This window comes from Callionymus lyra, chromosome 15 (assembly GCF_982586985.1).
Source record: "Callionymus lyra chromosome 15, fCalLyr1.hap1.1, whole genome shotgun sequence".
Taxonomy (NCBI): domain Eukaryota; kingdom Metazoa; phylum Chordata; class Actinopteri; order Syngnathiformes; family Callionymidae; genus Callionymus; species Callionymus lyra.
Window position 1 is genome coordinate 26167610 of NC_141832.1, and position 18723 is coordinate 26186332.

At 39.4% G+C, this 18723-nt stretch overlaps 2 protein-coding genes across 3 annotated transcripts; one reads left to right on the forward strand and one right to left on the reverse strand.

Annotated features, from left to right (window-relative positions):
* The first annotated feature begins 1435 nt into the window (after positions 1-1435).
* znf598 (zinc finger protein 598) lies at positions 1436-9547 on the forward strand. 2 transcript variants are annotated; one of them, XM_087809189.1, is made up of 12 exons: positions 1436-1694; positions 2172-2284; positions 3333-3462; positions 3572-3783; positions 3874-4091; positions 4166-4247; positions 5470-5636; positions 6065-6143; positions 6246-7096; positions 7295-7460; positions 7534-7681; positions 8477-9547. In XM_087809189.1, the coding sequence occupies exons 1-12, from the start codon at positions 1530-1532 to the stop codon at positions 8843-8845; spliced, it is 2700 nt and encodes an 899-aa protein (XP_087665315.1). In that variant the 5' UTR covers positions 1436-1529; the 3' UTR covers positions 8846-9547. The 2 variants fall into 2 exon arrangements, with proteins under 2 accessions (XP_087665315.1, XP_087665316.1); XM_087809190.1 differs by lacking the exon at positions 1436-1694 and having other exon boundaries at positions 2170-2284; positions 3352-3462.
* Positions 9548-9975: 428 nt separating this feature from the next.
* Positions 9976-16412, reverse strand: syngr3a (synaptogyrin 3a). The gene is made up of 4 exons (XM_087809953.1): positions 16264-16412; positions 14032-14266; positions 13657-13802; positions 9976-12714 (listed from the first exon to the last, which is right to left on the reverse strand). The coding sequence occupies exons 1-4, from the start codon at positions 16366-16368 to the stop codon at positions 12505-12507; spliced, it is 696 nt and encodes a 231-aa protein (XP_087666079.1). The 5' UTR covers positions 16369-16412; the 3' UTR covers positions 9976-12504.
* Between the last annotated feature and the right edge of the window lie 2311 nt (positions 16413-18723).

Sequence of the window (18723 nt, forward strand, 5' to 3'; positions counted from 1 at the left end):
TCACTGCACAGTGTTTTTGCTTATTGCTAATTGTTGAATTGCTGGGATCTGTTTTTCCTTAATCAACTATAGTCTTACTTCAACTGTAAAGTTTCTTGAGATAACTTTGTTATGATAAGACACTTTAAATAAAATTGAATTGAAAATTGAATCACTTTGAAGCCATAAATGTAGCAACAACATCGTATATTGCTGTTGGATTGACTACACGACCCCCACAACCAACATCTACATGGTATGTAGCAGATTTCGTTTCAGCGTTTGAAAGTGATTGGTAAAGCTTGACATCTGTCGCTTCATTTACAGTGCACGCCAATGACCAACTGTCCACCAAAGCTTTCACAACACATCCATTTTCAGTACCAACATCAGTGTAGAACAGACTCTCAGTATCAACAGTATCTTCTGTAGGCTTTGCATTATATTGGTTATGAATCTGGTTCTGCAGCAGCATCTTTTCCAACATCCCCACCAACCTCTCCATTGTAGAAGGGTCTTGATTAGCTGGCTGCTGTCAATCAGGTTGATCACAGGCTGTTGTTGGGTTAAATTCAACTCTATTCATGTACACCATGTTTGGCTGGTGACTTGAAACCTTCTCGGCGATTAAATTTATCCAACGCTCCCTGCGTCCTGACCATTTATCCATTTATTTAAGTCTTGGACCGAAATGTGAGAGCCAGATCCCTGCATGGACGATGCATGATAAACATGCGGTTAACCTCTACACCAGACCATTGCGCATACGCTCCTGGATGGCGCAGATTTCCCAGTGTCAGTACGTGATTTCCAATCGTTTTTTTTGTTACCTAATAATGGCACTCCTGGTATTCACATTCATAAAGCACTAATGCCCAGTAAACCGTGAGAGGTACAAGTTTAGATAAACAACTATGTGGTCATCTGCTGCAAAGTGACAGTTTGGCGTCATCGTTCCATATATTCATCGTTCCATGTATACATCGACTGTAGACGGATGTGTATATAGCGCCGCCATCTTGGTACAGTGTCATTAGAGGCAGCGGCGCATTAACAACTACAGGGAAAGAGGTACTTTTCAATCTTAAAATGCAATTTAAAAATCGCTTAATTCTGGACAACTTTCAAACGTTTGGTCCGTATTTTCTTTATCTATCAAATTCATCACGTTCAGAATGTTTTGTTTTTTTAAATAGATTTTATAGTCAAATATTCCTTCTAATAATGTCAGTCTATCTGGTCTGAGGTTTAAAAAACAAACCCCGTAAAAACAAGCTTGACAAATGAACGATATATCATCACTTTTATTGTATAGCGTAATGCACTGTATGAGCGAGTGGCACTGTACCAAGATGGCCGCCCTGTCTACACACCGCTCTTGTGGGCGGCAGCATCCGGCGTCTATAGACCTCAAGTCTATCCATATGCAATACAGATCGTCACTTACCTTGGCGTGACTCGGCATCCGGAAGACTCTTAAAATTACGTAAGCTGTTCATCGACTGTGTGTGGTTCGTAAACCGTGTACAAGCGTGCCTTTCTACCTAACCATGGACTCCACTACGGCCGAGAAAAACTGCGTGCTCTGCTGCCAGGACGTCGATATAATAGCCTTTGGGAAATGTGACCACCCGGTGTGCTACCGCTGCTCTACCAAGATGAGGGTCCTATGCGAGCAGAAGTACTGTGCCGTGTGCCGGGAGGAGCTCGACAAGGTGGGAATGCCAGCAACACCGTGGGCTGAGGACGATAGCTTGCGCTGTTAGCTAGGCCGCAACCCTTAACTTGTTTCTACCTAAAATAAAACACGTCATTTTTTTTATAACATTCACGAAGACTTAAGCCGTTTGGTTTTTGATTAGCTAGGCAATTGTCAAATTGTAATTAAAGGCATATTTAACCGTTTAACGTAATTTAACCTCCGACAATATTAGACTTTGAGTTGAGTTGTTCACCCTCACTCTGTAATGTAAACGGCACTATTAAACGGGGTAAAGTTTGATGCGCTTTTGTCGAAACTTTGGTTTCCAATGAATGGATCCCGTCTACAACCCATGAGGAACCGTTCAACCCCATAACAATTAGAGTCTTCCCATTGGCTGCCAATTTATTGTCTGTTTTACAACTGAGCATTTTATTCTATTTAAGGCTAAGCGTTTTGTTATTTCTTTTTCTTTTTTTTTTAAATCTAGGTGGTGTTTTTGCGGAGTCCAGTGGCGTTTTTATCCATTCCTTACCACAGGTTTCCTTGTGAGAAAAAGCACGACATCTATTTTGGCGATGAGAAGATTTATTGTCAATTCAGGTGATCAAAATGCACACAATTCCATACAGGAATTACATTTAATTAATCACCTTTTTGCATGATATTTTTTGCATTGCTTGCTTGATATAAATGGAAGTAATACGTGGTTATAAAAAGTGTTATTTGACAGGAAGCGGTTAAACACAGTGGATGACGTCTAGTAAAAACTTCTATTAAGACTAATTAAAGTGCAAGTGAAGTTATTTATTTATTTATTTTTTTAAGGATGTATCCAGATCCATATTATTGACTACCATAGTAAATACAAGTGAAAGTATAGTGAAATAAGCATGGACAAAAGTAATAGTAATCAGAGATGTCTGGTTATGTCTTCAAAACTAGTTCTGTCATAGAAGAAGGTTATGGAACACTAATCCGTCACTTGGGAGGTGAGGACAAAATTAAATCTGCTTCCTATTTCCATACAACAGAGTGAAGAATGGTGCTGCTTTCTAAGTGTCATTAAAATATTTTCTCGGCTCTCACCCTTTAAATACTGCGTTCATATGTAGAGTGTTCCAAAGAGAGACAACCAGACTTTTTCAGATTCCCAAACTAAATTGAAGGGAACAAAAAGAATCCTTTGGTTTTTCCCCAGATTGTACGGAATGTTGCATACTGAGCAGCTCTCTTTAAATGGATTACTGGGCATTGCAGCAGGTACATTTGTCACTTGCCCGAATATCAAGAATCACGCATCTGATTGAGCAAAAGCCATTCATTTATAATTATTTCAAATTATTAGAAATTGAAATGTATAAACTAACTAGAATTCCTGCACATGCTTGAAATTCACACCTTATAAAATTGTGGCTGCACTGATCAATTCTCCGACACATATTTTTTAAATAATTTTATTGAGAGCTTTAATACAAATAAAACACTCTTATTTCTTATCCCACATCTTACACCCAATTTTTGCAGGTTGTGACTCGGGTAGCTTTCTGCTTTACAAACCAGCATTTATATTCCTAAAACTTTTCTAATAATAAGAAATAAACCATGTTATTTCTTTATTAGGTTTGTATTCCTTTACTTGTTTTTCCAGGCATCTGCTTTTACCACAGTGTCCCCTTTGCACTGATGCAAAGATTTTCTCCAAATTTGAAGAACTGGAGCACCACATGAGGAAGCAGCATGAACTATTCTGTTGTAAACTCTGCTTAAAGCATCTTAAGGTAATCTTCCACAAGTTGGCTCATATTTGATACATTGATGTTCAACATGTAGCTTTTGTGCTCACATATAATTGTAAATAATAAAAAAAACTGTCATGACTTTCAACAGATATTTTCACATGAACGAAAGTGGTACAACCGGAAAGAACTTGCACGTCACAGAGCACATGGAGACCCTGATGACACTAGTCACAGAGGACATCCACTCTGTAGATTCTGTGATGACCGTTACCTTGACAATGATGAGCTGCTTAAACACTTGCGAAGAGACCACTACTTCTGCCACTTTTGCGACGCAGATGGTTCCCAGGAGTACTACAGGTGCTTATTCTATCATTCCATTTTAAAACGAATTAAATGTGTCTCAAAAGAAAAAAACTACGTAGTGTAACCAAAAAACTTTGATGACAGTGATTATCAGTACTTGAGCGAACACTTCAGAGAAAGTCACTATCTGTGTGAAGAAGGGCGGTGTGCCACTGAACAGTTCACTCATGCATTCCGTACTGAGATCGACTACAAGGCCCACAAGGCTGCAGCTCACAGCAAGAACAGAGCAGAAGCTCGACAAAATCGTCAGATTGACCTGGAGTTTACATATGCCCCCCGACAACCAAGGCGAAATGAAGGTTTGTGTTGATATAGTCCGTACAGGTTGCTTTTCAGACGGTAAATGTGATTGTGTGATGTTTTGTGTTTTTAGGAGAAGATTATGATGACATGCGTAACAATCGAGGAGGAAGAGGGAGAACACAGGGGGGACAAAGGAGCTGGAGGTACTCAAGGTAAGCTGTCAAGGTGGACTCTTTTTAGTTGGTCTCTTTTTGGATAGGATTCAATTTATAGTGGTATTGATTAGGGCTAAATTATTAAATAATTCAGATTACAATAAAATGTATTTCTTTGTGCGGGCCTCCATTGTATTAAAAAAAAGTAAACAAACGTAAATAAATAAAACTAGCACCTTGAAACATTCACTGCAAAAAAGTTTGTTATCATTTGAATTTAACAGTCAGTAATAAATAACACAAACTTTAGTGCAGATAAAAAACAAACGATAATAGATGTATAAACTTTATGAATCTCTCTGGAGATCTCCTTCAGGAAATTGTTTTCTAGCATACAGCAACACAGACGATGGATTCATAAAAACAAGAATAAAGTTCAATAAAAATAACAAAAATATAATTAACAAAAATCAAAGTGTAAAGAACATAGATCAAAGTTAAGTCAGTCATGGCTACAGTTACTCTTGTCACTCAGTTACTTTAAGTGCATCTTCTGTAATGCATAATTATAGAATAATACTAATAAACTTGTGTAAGTGTAAAAGGTAATAAACTTTTGTACACACAAACGCGCGCGCGTACCCACACGCACAAAACACTGGAGTTTGGTTCTTTCATTCAGCTATCCTGCCATCATCATAATAGATGTTCTGGCCGTATTTTATAATCTGGACTACTTGTTATTTCAGCATGTTGTTTATAGTTGCAATCATATAGAGGTTTCAAAGAGTTCTAATGTGATACCTGGTATTCAGCATCCATGAGGTTGAGGTGCTCCTCCGTTGCATTTTCTGGCTCTTAGGTCTGTGGATCAGAATCTACTGATGGTTCCACACACACGCTTCCGGACCAGAGAAGAGAAATCCTTCCAGGCTGTTGCTCCGAAGCTTTGGAACGATCTTCCTCTCCCTTGCGCTTTTCTGGGACTCCTGTGTTTGTCTTATGTGTCTTGGCCTTTTAAAGTATATATTTTAACTGTGTATTGTTTTTGATTTGAGTATGATATGAGTGTTTATATCTCTCTTTGCTTGTTCTACTCGGCACCGCTTGTAAGTCACATGACTACATGGGCCCTTCATGGGCAGAAAGTCAATTTAACATTTTACTGAATTGCAACCTGTGAGTTCTTTATTTAAGATTGTTTTGAAAGCAAATTCATCACAAATGCAAATAATTGTTCAGCACTAGTAATGATTTAGTGTGTGACTGTTCTGTGTAGGGATGAAGAGGACAGAGAACTGGCAGCTGCTATGAGAGCTTCAATGGCAACACGAAGACAAGAGGCGAGGGCCGCTGTTCAGGAAAGAAATGTGTCAAAACACTCAAGAGAGGAGAGAACAGAACCAGTTGACACCAAACACAAACCTGGATCAAACAAGCCTCCAGGTAAGTCTTATGTCTTAAGGAATTAAGTAGAAGTGAGAATTGGTTAACATTTCCCAAGTAGTGAAAATGCAACAGTCATTTAGCAAATGAAAAATTAAGGTTCAAAACCAACTTTAGTGAAATTAAATCCAGCCAGTCCAGAAAGCCCTTTTTTGTCACTCCTAGATTAGGTTATTTTAATACACTCCTCTCTGATACCCCCCCCCCAAAAAAAAAACTCACCAATTTATACAGAATTACCATTAAAAAAGACCCCATCAATCATTAAAAAAAACCTGAATCGGCTTCCTGTCTAACTGTTAATAATAATAATTATTATTATTAATTAATTGATGTATTATATTGGCTCAAAAAGAGCTATTTGGCTGCATTATGTGCTCTGAAAGTGCTTTTCTAATTTCACACTATACTTTGCCTTTTTATTTCAGTGAAAACTATGAAAAGTGTCAGTCCAGGAGATGGAGAAGATGATTTCCCAGCCTTAGGAGGGGTTGTTGCTTCACTCAAGTAATGGCTCACTTAAATCATCATCGGCTTGAATTTCAACATGCTCACCTTAATCTAAAGTGACGCTTAACTTGTATGTCTTTCTGTTGGGTTTTACTACAGTATGAAACCAGCTTCTTCCTCAGTGGCAGCAGCAGCCAGAGCTCTAAAGGAAGATGAGTTCCCAAGTCTGTCGGCTGTTAACGTCTCTACTCCCATGACTCCGGCCTACACTGGCCAAACCAAGAAGTCTTCCTCATTCCAGGACGAAGACTTTCCAGCACTGGTGTCTAAAATTCGCCTCCAGAAACCAACATCGGGCAAGAACTCTGCCTGGTCCAGTCAAACTGCTGCAGTCAAGCCCAGCCCTCAGCCTGCTCCCTCTTCCAAACAACCTACCCTATCCAACAACTCTGGCCACCATTCTTTTCCCTCATCTGCATCCTCATCCTTGTGCCGGAAAAAGAAGGTTGGGGAGAATATGAAGGCTCCATCAAGAAAGTCATTGCCTTCCTCTGATGAAGATGGTGAAGGAATGACGCAGCAGGAGTTTCACTCTGTTCCTACAATGTTGGAAATCTCCTCTCTTCTCACAGTGAACTCAGCCACTATGGATGTCTCTACCTCCAAAGCCAGCAAGAAGAAGAAGAAGCAGCAGCAGCAGCAGCAGCAGCAGCAAAAGAATCCTGAAGCTTCTTCCGCAGAGTTGTCCTGTCAGTCGGGATCATCGGGAGCCGCATCGAATTCAATAGAAACTGCAGCTCAAAAAGAAAATGTTCCTCAGAAAATGAGAAACAAACCTGCTCCTGGTATCATGCCGCCTTCAACGATGAGTGGATTAGCTAAAGGCTTAATAGAGAAGTCTCAACCTAAAAGTAAAGAGCAACCTATGGCAATTTTTCATCCTATCCCTGACCTGCCTGCTGAACCAGAGGAAGAGTTTCCAGCTCTTATGACCAAGAAACCACCACCAGGTGAAATGCATTTGTTGGCATCTGCTGCTTTCTGTGTCTGTATGTTTTTTGTTTTTTGTTTTTTTTTATGGACAGTTTACTTTTAAGAACCTTTTAAGAATAATTATTATTTGAAACTTCACCTATTCCAAAAGATACTGTAGCACTGTACTGTGCCTTTTAATCTATCCTATAATAGTTACTTTTGTTCTGATTCAGGCTTTAAGTCGGGTTTTCCACTCAAAACTTCAATTCATACTCCTTCTGCCGCTCTGCCACCTCCTCCACCTGGCCTCCTGGCACCAGCAGCAAAACCTCCGCCTGGCTTCACAGGGATCCCCCTCAACAGTAATGTGTCGGACCCCACACCCTCTAATGCCAACACGTACGAACCGCGCACCTTGAGATGCCAAACAATTTCAAAGATCTGACATTATTCCTCACCTTTTCACCATCAGGCCTCTCAAAGTTTCAGCCAGTGGTTACCTTGTGCCGGACAACTTTGATCAACGAAATCTAGAGCTGATCCAGTCCATCAGGAAATGCCTGAACAACGACGAGTCCAAGTTCAACCAGTTTAAGAACTTCTCTGCCCAGTTCAGACAGGTTAGGTTTGAAATAAATGTTTTTACCCTAATGATAATTTAGTGTAATGAAATTTGTGTTTTTATATATGCATATATATATTTCTTTATTACTTCATAACTTTCTCCCCCGTCTGAAATCTTGGCGAATGAGAGGTTATGCGAGTGAAGCCCATGTAACGTAATAATAAGCTTTACTCCTCCAGCCAGCTGTAATCATGCCTCGCTTTGTTTATACAATACGTCTCTTAGAGCTGGCGACTTCCGGGATTGTCTCTGACAGCATTATTGTTTGACCAGTCAGACTTATGAGTAAAATTAAGATCAAAGAGCAATTTAAGAGACGATCAAATCAACCTATTATTTGCCCTTTAAAAACTGTGGCAGTGTTTACACTGGGTTGGAAACTTTGCTTTAAGAGTATAAAACATTTAAACTGTGTACTAGCATTGTGCTTCAAACATCGTATTTTGTCTGTGTTCTGTCACAGTATTTTGGGTGTGTTAAATGGTGTGTAAGTGTGCTAATTGATTCTGATGCTATTACATTTTTAAATATTGAATATCTGTATTTCAGAAAAAATATATAATTGGGTTAAAAGAAACTAAACACACAAGCACTGAATTTTTTTAATTTTTTTTTTAGATATTACTTCTTAATTCAGATCCAGTGGGGTTGTAGTCCCGATGACGTTATAGGTTGATTTTTGATCCAAAAAAAAAAAGTTGAGACATTTTCTTTCGAAATTCCTTTAAATGTGCAGCCAACATAATTTAACTAAACCATATGGCTCACGTCTCTCTTCTCTGCCCACCAGGGTATAATGGCTGCAGTGCACTATCACCGCAGCTGCAAGAACCTTCTGGGCGACAACTTCAACCGCATCTTCAACGAGTTGCTAGTGCTGCTGCCAGACACATGCAAACAGCAGGAGCTCCTGTCGGCTCACGGAGACTGTAGGGCTCTAGAGAAACAGTCAGGAGGCGGCAAAAAAAACAAGAACAAGAAAAATGTTTGGCAGACAACCACTTCTGGGGAAAATGCTGCCGCAGAGCTCGACTGTCAGGTGTGTCAGGTATGCAGACAGGTGCTAGCCCTCAAAGACTTCAACTCTCACAAAACCCTGCATACCCGGGAGAGTGAGGATTTCCCTTCCTTGCAGTCCATCAGCAAAATTATTAGCTAGCTCTTGTGGTTATTAGACCTGAAAGGTGAGTTTGAATGGGGTGTACTGGGGGAAAGGCTCTCTGTAGAGATCAGTTTAAATGGTTAGTCTGAGGCTCTTTACACCCAAAGTTTAGGTCTGTCCAATTATAAAAGTTTGCTGCTGTTTTGATCAAACTGTGCTAAATACATGCAGACATAATTTACCATTTAATTAGTTGGTTGGTCTAAAATCAACATGTTATTCACCATTATATTTATTATAAAGATGTGGTCTGATCAGCGAACAAAAGGGGCTTTAGGAAAGGGCAACAACTTTCTTTCCAATGTTGTAAATATCTTGTGTTTAAAAGTTTCCTGAATTGTGTTTGTTATAATCACTTTAGATCCTGACAAGATTTTATTTGAGAATCTGTTTTTTATCAATTGACTAATATTCAAGACTGAATGCCATTTTTGTTTGACACATAAAATCACTCAATGTTATTTCCAATCAATGTAATCTAATTAGGTTTGAGACATTTAAGCAAAACATATTTCAGAGTAATTGGTTTTGTGATAACTTTGCTTCGTCCAATGAAAGTTAAATGCAAAGTGTCATTGTGTTTTCTTTTTCAATATTATTTGACACAATGACAATGGGACTTTGAATGCAGCATTAAAATTGGGAAATCATCACAGCAGCTTTCTCCATTTTCAGTCTAATAAAGCTGTTTCTGTCAAACCTGGATGCTTGTTTTGTGCAAAATTCAACCAAGTTTTTCGGGTTTTCCTTGGGAGACGCTTTACTTTATTACAAAACTTAAAACTGCTAATGTGACTTTAACCACAATGTTGAGCACACAGGAATATCCTGTATACTACACACCAAAATACTTACTACCTTCCATTAGATAACTTAGACTTGGATAACTTCCATCTGGCTGTTTCAATCACTGGTGTTAAAGTCCTTACTCAAAGGAACAATTTTTGTTTCTCTGCTCATTCTTCTGCAGTATCACTATGTTTTATGGATTCATTGTTTAAATGACAAAGTGAGAAAATAAATTGTTAGATGATGGAGTTGATAATAAATGATGCAGATGAAAACACTTTTTCACCAGAGGTGGCTAGAAATACAGTATCTAGATTTTTAAAATAAGAGTCTCAAACTTGTTTTCATGTTTTTTTTTATTGAAGTGACGGTCAGTCTGTAGCCTAAAAACATTCAGATTATAGACTGTGACACACCTTTGTACACAGTTTAACATTAAAGAGGTAATAAACACTCTAAAAAAGGAAAACCGGTGATAAAGGGGCCAACACACTGAAGTCTTGGATGTGTTACACCAGTATGGGGGGTTGTTGGTGGGGGTAGAAACATCCATGCAAACTAGTGTCACAACACCTTTTAGCGTTCATGATCCAAATATTCGAGTTACCTTTGATATAATTTCATGAGAAGGGGACAAATCAGAGCCTGTACATAATTACACCATAGATGTCATTTCACAAGTGAAATGAGTCGGGGCGCTTCACAAAGAACAATTTTATTAATCACACACACCAGAATTCTATAGAAATGAAGCACATTATCCAACCATCACACTAGTTGAAAGTTTAAAGTTCAATCATGCATCCAAACACGTTTTTAATCTTGTAAGCAGTGCAATTTTGAAACTGATCTGGTAAATAGTTTCAAATTGTGATCCATGCATCACTTAGGCTCAATTTAATTTCATGAATAAAAGTAACTAACTGTAAATAGAAAAACTTAGTTGTTGGTGAATGAGCTGAATACATTATGCTCTCACAGAGAATGAGAAGCTCAGCCATCTGTCAAAGACACAAAAAGATAAGGTACTCCACCGAATTGAGAGGTTGTAGTGAGGATGGCTTTTTGTCTTCAACTGGGAGGAGGCCTCAGGATCAGGACATTCTAGAGAGTTTACATCTCTCAGTTGACATCTCAGAAAAGCTTATATTAAAGATCCCTCTAGTCCAGGCCTCTCGACTTTGGCAGTTTAGACAAGTCAGAGAATATGATGAATTTGTCTACAATTAATTAAACAACATTTACTGTCCATCAGTAAGAAAGTCGAACTAATCTGAATTTACAGTAAATGTTAGTAGATTGTGTTTATCAACTCTTATTACTACAATGACGATGCAAAACCAGTCGATCACTTTCTACCACATGTATTACATAGCTCTATACAAGTTATCCACCTCCCCTCTCAGCCCACCACCGAAGGTTGAAGAGAGAGAGAGAGAGCGAGAGGTTATATATGTGTATATATTATAAATCTATTCGTGTGTGTGTGTAGAAATTGAAGACTGAGTTCACAATCAAACGAAGATACAGATCACTGAAGCGTAAAACAACAGACACAGCTACACAACATCATGGTTTTCATGGCAACTATCTACATCAGGGTCTTTGGAGACCCACATCCACCTGATCCAGCTCACCATGACAACAGCTTTAATCCCCCCAACTTCCCCCACAAGATCAATTTACTTTCTCAGCTATTGATCCTGAAAAATCTCTGCTTTTTCATTCAGACTAAACACACGTGCACACACACACACAACACACCCACACACCTCTGTAGCCACATGTCATTGTTATGATCATAAAAACAACATGTGGCAATCAGAAGAACTAAATAACAACAAAGGGCAGTTTGGCAGCTTCTAGAATGTAAACAAATATTGAAAATCACCCTGACACACATGACCCTGTCCATTTTATAGACCGTTTTATAAACAACAACGCTGTCTCAGGTAAAATCAGAAGTTTTGTTAATTTTGGTCAAATGGTGCTTGGGTCCAGGGAGAGTAACTGTAAGTCAGACAACAATTGTTTTCTGTCTGTGGGTGATTTTCCTCCACACAGCTCACATATTCTTCACTGTACTGATGTCAGAAGTGTGATGGCCACCAGCAGAACACTGGCAGTGCTCCTAGGCAATAGAACACATTGGAATTGTATAAATATAGCTCTACGGAGGGATCATGTGAAGTAGGAGTAAAGGTTATCAAGACTCAGGCAATCATGAAGGGACGCTGACAGGTATCTGCTCTCTTCATTGGTGTCGCATGTAGAATGCTACTAGTCCAACAAAACACTAATATTACCAGAGAAACACCTTTTTTGACTCACCTGAGAGTCCCATCAGACAGCGTCCAGTAACATAACCACTATTAGTATAGTACATACCGACATAAGAATGTGTGATATTGCACTTGGTCACAGAACATTGTCATTTTTATACAGCATGTGGAAATTTGATAAAGTAAGTCACTAGTGAGACACACAGAACAGAATGGCACTTTGTTGATCTCTTAAGTTTGGAAACCTGCAATTAAACGACAAGAACATTCGCTCATCTCTTTTTGGCCTGAAAGGGAATATATTGCAGAATGACTTCAAAGAATGATCCTGACAGTAGCATTGCATTATATTTAGGAAGTTTGAAAAGAGTGGGGCTGACTTCTGTGATTCCTCTTTTTGTTTCCTTTTCTTGTCTTCTCTTGGCGCTCTGCAGTCTCAAAGAGACAAAGAGAATGTTTAAAGAGTCAACAAGAAGAGGAGAATAAATTAAGCCAGATTTGTATTTATTTAATGGGAAGTCAGATCAACATCAGAGCAACTGCATGTGTACCCTTAGCTCACTTCTTTATCCATCATTATGGGTTCTAGTAGATGGGCACCTGGTACGTGGGTGCTGTGTTGTTCTCAGTGAAAGGTGGGTTCTGGTAGGTCTCTGAGGGTTCAGTGGTGGTGCCGCCTGGTGAGTTAGAGGGGTAGGGCTGGGTGGGCGCAGCTCCATCCATGTGTTCTGTTGTGAACAAGGTCATATCCGTGCCCAGGAGATACTTCTGGACCGCACGCACCGTCAAACCAGCCTGCATAGACAAGATGAACACAGATACCAAGTTTGGCATGACCAAAAACGAACGGACAAAACTAAGGTTCTACAAGTTGGTTGGTTGGTATGGAGACAATCCATAACTGATGACGTAGCTTTTCATAACAGACTTTCTACTGCTGCTAGCCTCAATGTAAATAATCTGGGTATTCACTTTGATCAGGAATTATCATGTAATTAACACATAAAACAAATCGCACGGACGTCTTTCTTTAACCTTATTAACATTGAAAAAATTAGGCATTTCCTTTTTTAGGATGCTGTTGAGAAGCTCATCCATGCTTAAGTTACCTCCAGGCTGGAATACTGTAAATCTCTTCAAACAAGATGATCAAAAGAATCTCTCAGAACTCTTCAGCTCATTTAGAACTCTGCAGCTTGTGTTCTGACTAAGACTAAGAGACTCACATTTCTCCTCTGCTGTCCTCTTTACATTGGCTTCCAGTCAAGTTTAGAATACAATTTAAAATCTTTCTCTTAACCTACAATGCTTTTAATGGTCTAGTGCCATCATACATCACAGATATAATGTAAACATATCAACCTTCTAGGATAACACCTACTGTAACAATAATACACTTTTACTGGACAAGGTTTTTTTTAATGATCTGCTGATCTTGATTTATAGCAGTTTATTTGTACTTTAAAAATATTTCATATATTGGCTAGAGTAGAATATTTGATTCGGTATTGAGTTTCCTTGTAGTTTTGTCTGCTACTTAAGTATCTTCTCTATTTTATTTTATTCATTGTGTGTGTCTTTTGCCACGATGCCCCTCTCAATGCTTTGTAGAGATGTGATAATCGGATGCCTAATTTAGAGATTTAAGAAGAATCAGAGATGAAGTGGTCGCGATTGGGAGAATATGGAGAACACTGAATATCCAAAGTTGGTCACAGTTTACAAATACATCCTTACCCAGGCAATGATGGAGAAGAAGGAGAAGGTGATTGCAGCTCGAGCAGCATCTGCTCCCTGGTTGAGAGGCAGGTCATCCAATTTGGTCCGAGACCACTGGTTGGCCAAAAAGCAGAAACTAACAAAGTATAGAAAAGCCCAGAAACCTGGCGGAGTCAAAATTCAAAGCTTCAGGGGTTTGAAGAAAATGTCCTATTTAAGATAAGATTATAGGAATGCTTTAACCTAAGGTTACAGGTTCAGCTGCACATTGAAGATACAGTTTAACAGGTTAAACGTTGCACGCACCAAAGCTACTTGGTGTGGATGGATTTTGGAACTTGACTCATCTGGAATATTAGCCTTTGATCACATTCAGAATCTTCTTGTTCTCACCTGAAAATCCAATCTCCAGCATAATTGCCTTCTTTCTGTCCTTCACAGAGCTGATGGAGGAGAATTTGTAGTCGAGCAAAAAGAAGAAGGAAGCTGCCAACAGGCCCACCAGGCCCACAAACACACCGTAGTTACACGCGTCTGCATTTTTGTTGAAGACACAATGGAGTCGCTCGCTGCCCAGATTGACGTATCCTTCATTCACAATGGAGGCGAACACCACCAAGGAAAAAATCTGAGAATGACGGGACAAGGGTTAGTGATGGTCGCAGCAACATAAGCTTGCTCTTGAATTAAAGCACATACACAGTGACAGTGGTGTAAATGAATTAGGGTTGGAGCCGCTCGCCTTGACAGTATCTAAGAGAGCTCAGATCAAAGGCATTAACCTCATTTTGGCCCATTTTTCTCAGACCTGGGGCTCCTTAATGTGGTTCCCTTTGTGGTGGTGGATGTGTGATGAAGAAAATTTGTTTTAAGGCTGTTTTGTGTGGTCTGAGCACTGTTGTCCCACTGCTTCCAACAATCCTTCCTTCTGATCAGCTGACTCATGGCAGAATCTACCATGTGACACACACACGCACACAAGAGGGTCGGGTCATATGATGCGGGAGACACACACAGTCCTGGATTTAAGTTCTGACACTGATCACATGTTTGTTTTTAATCTCAGGGTTCTTGTTGAGAATGAACCAACCAACAACGTACACTCAACACTTGATCTTGTTAAATATGACAAACACCAGAATACACAAACAATAAAAGGTGTTACTTGTTCATTTCTTCTGTTAAATAAAGCACTGTATAATAATAACAACAACAACAACAACAACAACAACAACAACAACAACAACAACAACAACAACAACACAAATATATAATAATAATAATACAATTATACAATAATTATTATTATGAATATGTTTATTTTAATGTTGTGTTGGTCTCTTATTCTGTTATTATAAACGGACCTCACAAAGCCCCAGTAACATGTTTGCCCTATTCTTGGTGAATTAATTAAAAAAAACGTTTTTTTTGGTGGATATTTTTACAAACAATACAAAATGTGAATCTATCTTGATGTGATAATGTGATCCCTGTAAAGACACATCCTTGAGCAAGACACTGAACCAATGTAGCAAGCTTCAATTATTAATTCTACATACAATTTTGGTGAAAAGGTAATGATTTGGGTATTTTCAGTCGGTTCATTAGTATCATAGCTGTAATATTATTACTTAAATCATTTATCACTTTATTATTATTACTTTTGTCGGTTTTTGATCTTGTATTGCTGTCTTCACTGGGCCTCAGAAAAAAATTACACACCATCCCTAGTGAAGGCTATGATAAGAAAAATTACAGGTGTTACAGGTGGTTTTTGAAACTAGCATTAATCATGATTTTTGTATTAGGGAATTACATTTAAAAACAAATCAAATAACATTTTTTAGAAAACTCTGAATTTTAAAATGTAAAATTACATGTATTGTCTGTCAATGAAAATATTTATCTATTCACTGTTTTGATCCTTTTAACACATTTTCTTTTCCAGAATTTTTTTTGCGAGTGTTGGGCAAAAGCCAATTTGCTCAGACTTTGTAAAAAAAACTTTTGACTGTACAGTTCAGGGAAAACCACCTGGGGCTCAATGAATAGGTTCTACGCAGTCATAACTTCACTTCTTAACACTAACACATGTTGTGGATTCATGTGAGCAACATTTGTCACTCAAAGCCGAAAGGTATCATCAAACGACGAAAACCACATCGAAGATGACCAATCCCAGGTGGGATGGCCGTCGATGTCTGTTTCACATAAAAGGACCAATAATCGTTACTGAAAATACACCTGACTCACTCACCACATCGCTCACGTGATCAGAACAGCTGCCTGGTAACGTGTTTATTTTTTTGGTATGTTAGCGAGATAAATGGAAGTGGTTTATTAAATCAGCATTGATATGTTTGTTTGTCCTTGACTACATCAATAGTAATAGCAGAGGGTATCAGATAACCAGCAGGCCCCTGGTTACACCCTGAACGCATCAACTTCGTACAGAAATGCACCACTTCATCGTTATTTCACCCATGTGCCGTCTCACATCCAGAAAACGTTCATTAATAATGGCTGCCATTTCGGTTCACGACAAGAACAAGTCGCGATAACGGCACCAGAGGACACACGCGTTCGTGCGCGCGCACACACACAAGCACCGTTAAAAACACTCACCCAGCACAGCACCCTTAGAATGGTCTGCGGCTGTTTGGCGAAGGTGATCGGGTCCACGGTGGACCCGGTCCGGCCCGCTCCGAACGATCCGACTCCTCCGTCCATGTTCTGTCACTCTCTGCGCGCGTGTGTGTGGATGCTGCAAGGACAGAGCAGGCGCGCCCCTCCGACCATCAGTGCGAGAATGGCGCGTCGGGAGCTTTGACGGGAAACGTGCTTGCGCGTTAATAAAAATTATGATATGAATGTATAGAATAAAGCACCCAGTTATTCGGTATGACGGTGTGTTATTTATTTTTAGTTTTTCATCCACGATCAATCGGCTTACAATAATATATGTGGTTGGTCATAGATATAACAGTAAAGACAACCATTTCTATGATCTATATCAATATAAATACACACATATATATATATATATATACATATATATACATATACTGTATAGTAACGCTCTGTCTTGTGTTTGTGCTACTGGTACTCTAAGGGAAAAAGCTTGAGGCAGGTGGGGGAGGGGCAGCACAGACGCGTTTGTGTGAGCAGAGGTGTGCTGAGGACCAAAGGAGCAAGAAGTGAAAGGATTTGGGAAAATGACCAAGCCAAGACAGAGCTACGAACACCATTTTATGCAGCGGTTAGACTCCAACAGTCACTTTTTGATTAGTCTCATTAATGGTCAAATCTAACTGATATGACTCTGCATTGGCAAGCACCTGGCATGCGTACTGCCTACAACATTCTCACAACACATACCATACACCAACATGTTCTTTGCCTGTGTAAACCAAGAAACATCAAACATCCTGAATCGAGGCTCACAAGTTCAGGATTTCAGTTGGTGAGGTCTGAGCCTGTGTGTCCAGCGCTGAAGTGTTCAAATCTAGTTCCTTTTCTTGTTCTTAATTTCAACTGTGGCTGGTTCTCTGGTGCTATCGAAGACATTCTGGACATGCAGACGTTCAGCATCAGCAGCAGCTTCCACAGATTTCTATTATCAAATTGTCTCCGTAGTCTGTGTTTCCACAACATCTTTCCCCACAGATCTTGCCAACAGCTGGTCAACGTGCCTGTGCACAATATTTCCATCTCTTTACATGAACTTGTAGAAAACAGAATCTGTGATTTTCAAAATCACCCCTGGAATCCATTTCGGGCCATGACTGAAGTTCCTTGTCATCACACATTCTCCTTCGTGAAAACCCCTTTCCGGAACTTGTCATGATATTTCTTTTGATCTCTCTGTTTCCTCCCCATCATTGCTTTAAGGTCATGGTGAATTCTATCCAATGTGGATTTCAGTCTCCTTCCTTGAAAAAACTCAGCTGGAGGAAGACCTGTAGTGGACTGGGGACTGATGCGGTAACTAAACTACAAACTGCTTGTTCTGCATATTTATTTAATAAAGAGTGGGGAAGAGCTGAAGTATGTTCAATTACATTCTTCCTCAGAAACTCCTCGAACTCTGCACTCATGAAACATAATCATTTTATTATTTTATTACATTTATTAGTTACGACTGAGGTGAAGGTTGTCAGTGGATAAGCATACATCCACTTTGAATGCGCGTCCATGACGATCAGAAACGATGTGTCCCTGGCATAATCACATATCATAAATACTCTTTCCTCTTTTTGTACAACTGTGGTCTGTTGTGGTAGAGAACGTTGACTTGACGCATCTGTGTTTCCATGATGTTTACCAGGTTTGTAAATTATCTCATTCATATGATCTCAAGGTCACAGCCCATATCTGAATATGAGGTGATGCCATTTGAGGCACTGTTCTTAATTCGTGGAATAAAGGCAGTACAGGTTTGTGGTCGGTGCAGAAGACAAATTTCCTTCCATATTCATATACATTGGATGGGGTTTTGCATTTTGAATTGCCATTACCTTGTGTGGACAGGGATGTAATCCAGTCGCATCTACCTTATAACCAAGAAACTGCTTAAAGTACCAAGAAGGTACACTTGTTTATCTTCAAGCTAAGTCCTGCTCCTGTAAACGCTGCAGTACCTATTTCAGTGTCTTCAGATGATCCTCATCATCTCGGCCAGTTGGCAGAATGTCGTCCAGATATACAGCTACATTTGTTTAGAATGTTGGCCACCAGGCTTTCCATTATGCACAGAAAAATGGCTCGACTAGAGGACACACCAAATGGAAGACGATTCGCCTTTGTGCGTGTAAATGGTTTTGACGGTTTATCCAAGGTCATTTGTAGATAAGAATGGCTCATATCCAGTTTTCCCACCTGACAGCTTTTTGGTACCTGTGACGTTATAATCTCCACGTATACGTACAGAATTATCAAGACAGGTACAATTGGAGTTGCACACTCTGAAAAACTTGAGTGGCTTAATTATTCCTCGTTTTTTGAGTCTCTCCAACTCCACTTCTACCTTCTTCCGCATAGCATAAGGCACTGGTCCGAGTTTGTAAAACTTAGGAGAGGCACCCT